The sequence below is a fragment of the Amphiprion ocellaris genome, chromosome 5, assembly GCF_022539595.1.
Source record: "Amphiprion ocellaris isolate individual 3 ecotype Okinawa chromosome 5, ASM2253959v1, whole genome shotgun sequence".
Taxonomy (NCBI): Eukaryota; Metazoa; Chordata; class Actinopteri; family Pomacentridae; genus Amphiprion; species Amphiprion ocellaris.
The window spans coordinates 29743646-29753290 of record NC_072770.1 but is presented as its reverse complement, the minus strand read 5'-3'; the positions used below and the strand labels follow the sequence as shown (position 1 = coordinate 29753290).

General features: G+C 39.6%; 2 protein-coding genes across 4 annotated transcripts; one reads left to right on the top strand and one right to left on the bottom strand.

Moving 5' to 3' along the window:
• Nucleotides 1-376: 376 nt before the first annotated feature.
• On the bottom strand, nucleotides 377-6117 carry rrp9 (ribosomal RNA processing 9, U3 small nucleolar RNA binding protein). Of its 2 annotated transcripts, none has more exons than XM_023279779.3 (15): nucleotides 5923-6117; nucleotides 5518-5609; nucleotides 5294-5406; nucleotides 5142-5209; nucleotides 4010-4051; nucleotides 3782-3908; nucleotides 3535-3659; nucleotides 3335-3427; nucleotides 3150-3250; nucleotides 2924-3058; nucleotides 2665-2727; nucleotides 2370-2527; nucleotides 2054-2133; nucleotides 1841-1914; nucleotides 377-525 (listed from the first exon to the last, which is right to left on the bottom strand). In XM_023279779.3, exons 1-15 carry the CDS (start codon nucleotides 6004-6006, stop codon nucleotides 423-425), a joined length of 1458 nt encoding a protein of 485 aa, XP_023135547.2. In that variant the 5' UTR covers nucleotides 6007-6117; the 3' UTR covers nucleotides 377-422. The 2 variants fall into 2 exon arrangements, with proteins under 2 accessions (XP_023135547.2, XP_023135548.2); XM_023279780.3 differs by having other exon boundaries at nucleotides 2382-2527; nucleotides 5923-6116.
• A 190-nt stretch (nucleotides 6118-6307) lies between these two features.
• On the top strand, nucleotides 6308-9632 carry LOC111574957 (protein insensitive-like). Of its 2 annotated transcripts, XM_023279802.3 has the most exons (6): nucleotides 6308-6587; nucleotides 6888-7070; nucleotides 7160-7316; nucleotides 8100-8272; nucleotides 8515-8743; nucleotides 8846-9632. In XM_023279802.3, the coding sequence occupies exons 2-6, from the start codon at nucleotides 6909-6911 to the stop codon at nucleotides 9076-9078; spliced, it is 954 nt and encodes a 317-aa protein (XP_023135570.1). In that variant the 5' UTR covers nucleotides 6308-6587; nucleotides 6888-6908; the 3' UTR covers nucleotides 9079-9632. The 2 variants fall into 2 exon arrangements, with proteins under 2 accessions (XP_023135570.1, XP_054866437.1); XM_055010462.1 differs by lacking the exon at nucleotides 6308-6587 and having other exon boundaries at nucleotides 6681-7070.
• The last annotated feature ends 13 nt before the right edge of the window (nucleotides 9633-9645 follow it).

Below are 9645 nucleotides of genomic sequence, written 5' to 3'. Positions count from 1 at the left end.
TGACAGGCCAGCAAGGACCGACACAGAAGAGGTTACCATGACAAAATAATTCAGGGTGAAGCTTGGACTTGTCCGCAGCTGACAGACATCCACATCAGTACTTTCCAAAAAGAAACTAACTTACTTCAAAAATAACAACAGAAAGAGCACATCATGGTCCAACTCCTACAAAGCAGCATCTTCACGCTTCTGGTCCATGCAGGCGTCAGCCCACCTTACCCACAATGCCCCAGTTCCTTCACTCAAGCAGAAGCTGTGAAAGCGCTTGCTTCTATAAAAACAACCCCAGGGGAAACACACAGCTAGCACCTGCATGAACAAATACTCTGTGGGTTTTTAAAAGTGACGTGTATTTTAAAAAAAAAATGATACAAAGTCATTTTTAAAGCTTTAATTTACAAAAAAAGACAATCAACAATTCACTATTCTGTCACTTTGGCTTCCTCTGGATTAGAAGGTTTCCTTTTAAGAGGAATAACATAGATCCCGTTCTTGGCTTCTTTTAGTCTCCACCACCGACCCAACCTGTAAACAGAATAACAACATTACCGGATTAAAGTTTGATACACAACCTACACCAGAAGAGAAAGGGGATAAATGCTAGTCTTGTGATTCACTCCTGTTTTGTTGCTTCTTGCTGAAATAACATTTCAAACTGATCTGACAGCGAACAACAGTTCCAAGATGTCCAAATCTAAATAACCTGAACCTCTTCTTACAGTGCCTCAAAAGTTGTGCAAGAAAAGTGAATCAATGTCAGTCAAACACTGTTATCAGAGCAAACTCTAATATTTAGTATATTGTGCTTCACTGTGATCTAATAACAGGAATTTTATTAAACTGTCAAATTTAGATGCACTGAAGCCTTGAGGTTCTGTTCAGTGTCAGCTCTGATTCAGAATCAAAGCGTGTTCATTAACTTTAAACTGCAGATAGGTCAGAACTGAGATCTGCAAATCAGATTGTAACATTTATGAGTTGTTTGAAACCACTGAGAGGTCAAATTCCAACAAATCTGTCTCAATTTAATCATTAACTCTTATAACAAAGTGTCCTTAACAATATAAAATTATAGGAAGCTCACATTCAGAGTAGGGAGAACTGACTGTGTGGTATTTAAAATGGTTACATATATATTTAAATGTCTGGTGAGAAGTGAGTTCTGTACAACTTTATACTAGTATGGCATCTATAGCAAGAGAATATCTTTATTCTTGTCTTCTGCAGCCCATCATTTTGGTTCTGGCTCTCTCAAGATCAGAGAACAATGTTTAGACAGGATTTACTTAATTATCCTTATTCCTGTGAGTAAAAAGCTGTAACTTCAAAAGGCTTTCAAATGTTTGCACCTTTAACTTAATATGGAAGTTTTTCACACAACCATTTTAAATATGCAGCATCTGGATCTCAAGTCCGTCTTTAGGATGTACAATTAAGGCAACATCAATCACAGTTTAAATTAATGCTCAGGTATGTGGTAGTTTTTTTAATTATCCACTTCATGCTGCAAAAAGATAAGAATCCACCTTCAAGCTTCCTTTATCTTGAACTAAACGGAAAAATGAGTGGCGTTATCTAACAATATATTCCTTGAATTTATTTCAGTGAGCTAATTTATTCTTCTTGATGAGTCTCATTTTAAGACATCACTTGTTTAAAGAAATGTGAAAAGTCTGCACTGAAAGCAATGCCGATGTTTTTTCACCTGTGGCTGAGAGACGGATTAACACTGCCATCTAGTGGGATTTCCATTTACTGAGCATGAACCCGCACTGACTTCCAATAGTTTTCAGGAAGTCTGCAGACTGTTTCTATGGAAACATGAGCATTAGTCAGTTACCTGTGCTCCTGTCCAACTCCTGCCACCAAGAACTGACCGGAGCTTGAAAACTTCAGACTGTTGACAAAACCGGACTGAAAGGGAGAGTAGAGGAACCCTGAATATCACAACAGCAACCATAGCAGCTGCCATTAATACATTAATAAATAAATAAAAAAACAAAACAAACATGCTGTAACTTTTTCAGTATAAAGTAAAAGATAAAAATCTCACCACTGGGACACTGAACAGAGGCTCCAACCCACGATAATTCTGGCCACACTTCCACACGTTCACCTGAGAGTTGTGGGAACCTGCATAGAAAAACCATCATTACCGAATGTCACTACAACCAGTCAAATATCTCAAGTACAACTCAAACAATAAATCCCAGTTGTTGTCTTGTTGAAATTATAAGACTCTTCCTTACAATGAAGAAATGTGCATTCATACAAACCAACTGTGAAAAGCTTTAATTAACACATCCTGCCCATATTAGTATGTATACGTGTGATTTAAAAAAAAAAAAGCTCATCAAGAGGACTCTCACAGCCAGAGGCACCTGAGGCAACAGTATCTGAGTTCTGAAGCGCCGCCACTGAAGCGACCCAATGAGGCTGCTCCAGCCCGGCGTCACCATGGCAACCGTGAGCCAGCTTTACTGTGCTGAGAGGCTTCTTCTTGTTGACACTCCAAAGAGACACGGAGCTGAGGTCGTTGCGAAAATTGAGAAAGGGCACAAAGGAGACACGAATGAACTGTCAGTACGATGAAATCGAGGGGAGAAAAAAAAACCAACTGTAACTGACACAATATGAATGTAAAAATTGCAACTGATGTCTTACCCATCATCGGCTCCTGTTATCATGTGCTCCTCGTTTATGAGCTGGATGCAGTCGATCGAACCCCTGAAGGAAGAATGAATGGAGTTAGAGATGACGCAAGTCTTTCTATATATCCACCTGAACTATAACAGATATAACAATAATAGACAGACTCTATTATCGTCTAAAAAAATAACAATCAAGTCTGCTTTGATTTTTCGAATCTAAAGATCTTGGACAGTTTGTTCTTGTACATTAATACTAATACAAGGAGACTCACTCGTGGCCGTGAAACACCAGCTGAGATTCCTCTGCGATCTTCCACACTCTCACAGTGCGATCTCGTCCCCCTGCAGTCACACAGCGCTCACGGCTCAGGCTGTCCAGTCCTGTGATAGCATCCTGATGGCCAAAGCTAGTAAGATTCACAAGTACAGTTAGATTCACAAATTAAAAAGCAAGCAGAAGTGTTGGGCAGCGACAAATTATACAGATTTGTTACTTACAGAGTTTCCACATATGCATTCTCATCCACATTCCACACTTTGACCGAGCGGTCATGTGAGGCACTGTACAGATCATGAGTTCCCTTCCTGAATGAAAGGCCCTGAGAAGGAAAAACAATGTCATGTAAATATATAAACATTTGTAAAAGTTGTATCTAACCATTAGAGAGACACTGACAACGTACCGACACAGGGCCTTTGTGTCCTGTGAATTTATACAGATGTTTACACGTGGCTGCCTCCCAAATCATGATCAGTTTGTTCATGTCTCCGGTGGCCTAAAAATATATGAAGATGCTTCTGCTCCACTTTATTGCTACACTCACATACCATAGGTGACCAAATTCTAGCAAAAGCAGGAACTGCTGAAAGGAGGACAACTCACCAAGTATTTTCCATCTGATGATATGGCCATACACAGGATGTGTGCTGTATGTCCTACATGGCGGTCCTCTGTACCTTTCCTTCCACCGGGTATTGTATGCAGTTTCTTACCACTCTCAACATCCCCTGAAGATATAACGGCAGATTTTAACAGATTGCTCAATCACAGTTACAGCAAATATAAGACAAATTTGACAGAGGTTTTCCAGAACACAATTAAAACAATGGCTTTAGAGGATTTAACTAACACTTAATGATGGAGCAGTCTTTGGCAGCGGAGAAGATGCACTTGTCATCTGGTGCAATGACCAGACATGTAATTGGAAGTTTGTGTCCTCTTAACACCCGGATCTCTGAAGCATCCGGTGGTATGAGCTGAATGACAGAGAAAAAGTTACATAAAATGTTAATCAGCAGCTTTTTCCAAAGGATATTGGACAGACAGCAGAAGTGAAGAGATAAAACTATTATCTTACATCTTTGGCAATAAGTCGCTGCAGCTTTCCTTTCTGTTCAAGCTGAGGAGAGATCACATACACAGAGAGATCAATACAATAGACCCAAGTACAGTATTTAATCTTCTTCTGTTAAATGCAAGATAAATGAAAGCATCAATCAATCTGGGCTTTCCTTCAGAAGACTAAGAGGGGGCATAATGAAGTCAACATCCCAAAAACTCTAAATATTGTACGAGGGGATCAATAGTATTTGCATCAGCATTTATTTGGTTATTTACTGCAGAATATGAACTGTAAATCAAATCAGAAGGTTTTCTTCTTGTAAAACAAATAAGAGAAAAGAGAAAAACATGCATAAAACTGTAGCTGCTCTTCGAGCTCCAAATGCTAATAAAGCACAGCAACCCAAATGAGCATATGAGCATTTTGCCTACCCAGAGGTTCACTAATCTGGAGAGATTGTGTTTAGACCGATGAAATGATGAAACCAGAAACTAAGCTGCGACTCAACTAAATGGTGAAAGTTCACAGAGGTAGTGGTGGACAGCAACAGGTTACGAAGAGACTGCTAGCTCTTCTTTTCTCATATGATGCAACACTGGCAAAGACATCTGAAGACATTTTTTGCTTGGGATGACATTCAGATTAGGTTTTGCATTTAGCATACAGAGGACTCTAGAGCTCATTCAAGGGTCCAACATATTACTTAAGTTGTCTTGTGTAGGTGCAAAAGACACTGCAGACAAAGTACCTGTTTTTGGTCAACATCCATCTTTCTGTAGCTGAAATATTTCCATAAAACTGACAATTCATTTCTTTATTTATAATCATTTTCCATTTCAGTGTTTCTCTCCTCTTCCTTCTATTCCTCTTTGCTCATCACATTTGGAGCCGGCATGCTGACAAATTCATTTTTTTTGTAGATAAAAGTTTAAAACAAATAGTGTAACCAAGAACCCTTAAATTGCAGTACAGTGTGAGAGTTAATTGTGCAACTTTCAGTTTTGTCTTGAACAGTAAAAACTATACAATGGTGTGCTTGAGTTATTTTGCCTTGCTTCACATTTCACCTCCTGCGCTGTGGCTTTTGTGCATGCACACATTGCATTGTCGAGGTAGAAACGATATACTCGGCATCTGTGCTTCTTACCACTTCTTCTTGAAGTCTTCCTGCGATCAGGTCTGTCTCAAAGGAATCTTCCTCTGCTCTCTTTTCCTCTGATGAGAAAAAGTCCTCAGTTAATACCCTCTAGCACTGACTGAATGCTAAACCTCGACGGTGCGTGGATAATGCAAGTGTACCTTCATCCTTGAGCTGTTCAAGGTAAAGCTTAGCTAATCTAAGCTTCTTCTCCTGTGGAGTTTCCTCATACACATGCTCCTCATTGGACTGCCTCTTCTTGGGCACTGCAGGACTGTGAAAAGAAACACAGCAAATCCAGATGTACCAAGTAAGATCTCTGCTTTCATTTCATGGACTGCATCCCATTAATGCGAAATCTCAAATAGCCACATTAGAAGAGCACCTTTCTGTCTCAGACTCGCTGGAAATCTCTTCGTTGTATTTATTGGGTTTCTTTGCTCGTACTTTACCCTTTCCAGCTGGATCCCCATCACCCTGCGACAGAAAAAAGAAATGAGGGTTTGTAAGAATCAGAATCCGTTTTATTGCCAAGTAGGTTTTCAATTTTATTTGGTATTTTGGTGCATAACAGTAAACACTGACGAGAAGCATTCTTTTTAAGCATGACAGATTTAAAAAGCAAATGTCGCAAGCCAAAAAAGTGTTAACAGTCCCATAACATCAATAAGGTCTTTCAGAAGACTGAATTAGTGCCTGAAACAGTGTAAAAAAAACTGTTACAGCAGGTTATACCAGGTGAGCAGCATGAGTAGGCTAACGCTACATGCTAACCGTTTAGCTCACTTACCTTACGTTTCGTCACCGCTGTGTTTTTCCCTTTTTTCCCTAATTTGGGGTTTTCTTTCCCCTTTATGAAAAATGACGAAGACATGGTGAAACGCGACAAACAGCGTTTCAAAACAGTCAATAACTATAGATAGTTAACTCTCCCACTTTCTCATGCAGCAAGTCAACACTAAACCCACATGGGTAGACTGCAACCGAACTAGGAAGTTCAAGTAGGGGGTCGAACGCTCACCGATTGGCTGTTAACGCGTTCTTTTTGAAATATCCCGCCTCTTTTTATAACGCTGGATTTTCATTGGTTGAATTAAGACCTTAGATGAACAGGAAGCTGTACTGGGAAGAAATACTTCCCTCGGGGAATAAGTTTTCGCACTTTTGTTCCGCACACAACTGTAAAAATGTGCATTTCAGAGCACAATAATCTTATTGACACGAGTGACACACACAGTGAAAGACAAATATAGTGGCAGTATTTCACATGTATTTAACCGGTGACTTGCTGCGCGGCTGTTGAAAAATAGCTGTAATCAAACCAGGATCTATGTACTGCACTACTGCAGTAGTACTACTGCTTCCTCTACTACGCAGTATTTCCATGTACTGCGCTGTCTTTGTCCTCAGTGGCTGTGTTTACACTTTATCGTTGAAGTCAGCCTGAACGGCCAGGTGAGGCTCCTCTATGCGGTCTAACATGAAATATCACATGTATTTGGTAATGTATAGAAATAGTGTCACTCAGTGGCTCCAGCTGGAGGCTAGTAGGAGGGGTTGAGCGGCCAGGGGGAGGGAGAGGAGGCTGCAATGTATACTAAAAAACATTTTAATTTTCTCATGCATGAATGAGTTTAAAACGAACAGACAGTCGTCGCTGAGAGGCTGGAAAAAGTTTGACTCCGAGTTTGACTCCATCCTGTGCAGAAAGGCAATGCTGGACGTGTCAGCGGGTCAATCTGTTACTCTTTCCAGATTTGCTTCACCCTTCCCGCGATGCCACCCAAAAGAGACGCAGGAACAACTTCAACACAACCTGCAGTGAAGATGGTGAAGATCGGCAACGTTGCAGATGCGCCGGATTTTGGCTGCGATCCATTGGAGGACAAGTACAGGTTGGCTGAGGAGAGTGGATACTCACCTTTTCCCAACAACGAGGTGAGAAGCTCAACTCTTCCAGCTGTGCACAGACACAACTGTTGTACCAAGTGTGTAGGCTGTTCATGTGGCTTCTTCTCATTTTACAGCCTGAAACCATTGAATTTGATGAAGAAAATATTACAAGCCCAGGCATCAGGACAGACACCATCAGCCTCCTTATGAAAATAGAACAACTGCAGGCACAACTGAAATATGAGCGCAGATGTAGAATTCTGGCAGAAAGAGAGCTGAGAGAACTTAAAGGTGGGTGGAAAGATGTCTGATTACTTCACTAATATCCTAAAAAAAGTGCCCATCAAGACCACATTTTAATAAACGGGATTAAATCTGCGTTTTAGGTCATGACCTCTGTCTTATTTTCACAAACTTGTTGGGTTTAATATTACAAATAGGAGTTTACATTCTATATTTGAATGCTTATTATTCAAATTTATGCTTCATGAGTAGATAGCAACAAAATAGTTTTTCAATAAAATTACTAGATGAAAAAGAGCCAAGAACAAACAATGTATTTAGTGCTATTTGGAAAATAATGACTGCCTTTTTTTGTTAAATTTCCAGTTAAATAATTTTTAAAAATGTCGTGTTCACAGTGGTACATTCAATTTATCACACTTTAATAATTAAGTCTCCAATAATCAATGGATGTTTATCTGGGCTTGAAATAAGCTTTTCATCCAAGAACATTTGCCATTTTCATTACAATTATTACAATATTACATTATTTCAATACCAGTTTAAATAAATGGGATTTCATATTTTCCACAAAACTTAGAGACTTCTAAAGCAAGGTAGAGAAAGACATACCATTTAGTCTATTATGAAGGTGAGATTAAAATATATAGGGACAGATTAAATGTGAAATTGGCTACTGGCTAGTCAAACATTTCTGCAGAGGAAATTTGGATTCAAAGTTTCAGAAATTCTGTCCTAAACTGTAAACATGGCATTACATACTTAAAAGTCACTTTATGAATACACTTGCTCTGTTTCTGTTCGTATTCAGTGATTTGTCACTTTTTGCAGAAATGAACACTCTCATGATGCAGATGAGACACACAGCTCATGAGCTACGAGTCACTCTAGATCATGTTCTACAAGGAGGCGAGGCAGCAGTTGCACCAGAAAACTCTGAAGAAAATATTTCCTTCCTGACTGAGCCTGAGGCAGAGATGAGAGCAGTTCATAACATACCAGAGGTCAGTGCTCCTGTGTGCTGTATTACTACATGTCTTCTCATACCAGTGCAGTTGTGGGCAGGTTGCTCAGCTCGATTGCATTTTGTTCACTTAGGAAGACTAGTGTTAAGTTAGCCCTACTGTTAGATTGTCACCGTTTTCACCAGTAGTAGACAACTATAATAAAGTGGTGCTGTCAGATTAAGCTGTTTGTGCTTTTTCATATTTTTTGGATCTAACATTTTGTCTTTCTTTGCTGTCAGGATGATCACAGCGTCCTTTATATCTCTGAGAATCTTCGAGTGCCAAAAAGTCTTTATGAACGAATTGCCGAAATCGGAGACTACAAAAAGTACACTTCAGCACTGCTGATGATGCTTTTTGACAGAGAAACCCTGGCCACACACTCTCTGCAGGGCCGGAGGAACACCTTTACAGGAGAGGACAGCCACAAGCCTCAGCTCCCTCCTGACATTTTGAAAAGTATAATTGGTAAGACAAAGAGCATTTACTATAATTGAGGCTTTGCAGCTGCTAATAGTTTATGAATTTGGTACTCGGGTAGATTTTATACTGTTGCTTTTCTTCCTCCAGATCATGTTGCTGTCAAGTTCGGCGTTGACTGCAGCCAGATAAAAACAGCAATCCGCACAAAGTTGAATAACGAGGACAAACTATTGAAGAAGAGACTGGGGTTGGTCAAAAGTGAAAACAAAGCGATTATCGATCAAGGTTTTTGCCAAGATGCTTCACTTCTGCCCGAAAATGAAGCGATGACAAATGACCTGCCTGAAAATGGAGCCATGATGAATGACTCTCAGTTATAGCCTTCACAGTCTGCCTTCATCTGTTGGTCACCAGTATTTCACGTCTGATAGAAATGTGTGACAGATCGCCTTTTTAAAAATTCACATCTACTTTATTCACCATTGAAATCTAGTGCACTACGTGTTTAACACTATGGTAGAATTCTATTTTTTTTACTTTAACTGTTGTCTATCGTACGTTGGAAAAGTGTAACCTGGTTGAGTAGCACTCTAAAATGTCACATAATCTTCGATGGTAAAAACAAGTGTTCTTATTTAAGTTTCTGTACTGTACTTGAGACAATCTGTGGTTGTATCTTAACCGATTTGTGAAAACGAGCATTTCTACTTTCAGTCAGCTGGTGTTTGTGCGTGTAAGTAGGACGTTTGAAAATGTTGCAGTATAATAGGTTTGTATCCTGCTGTTATTGACAAACAGCATTACATCAAGTGATACTGTGTTTCTAGATTTGCAGTTTTGAAATATGCTGTAATTCATCCTTCTTCCATGACATCCGGTTATCATGTCTTTGTTGTGCTTCACTATGTAAGGGTCAATAAACTTTTGGAGCTGATATTCTGCCAGCG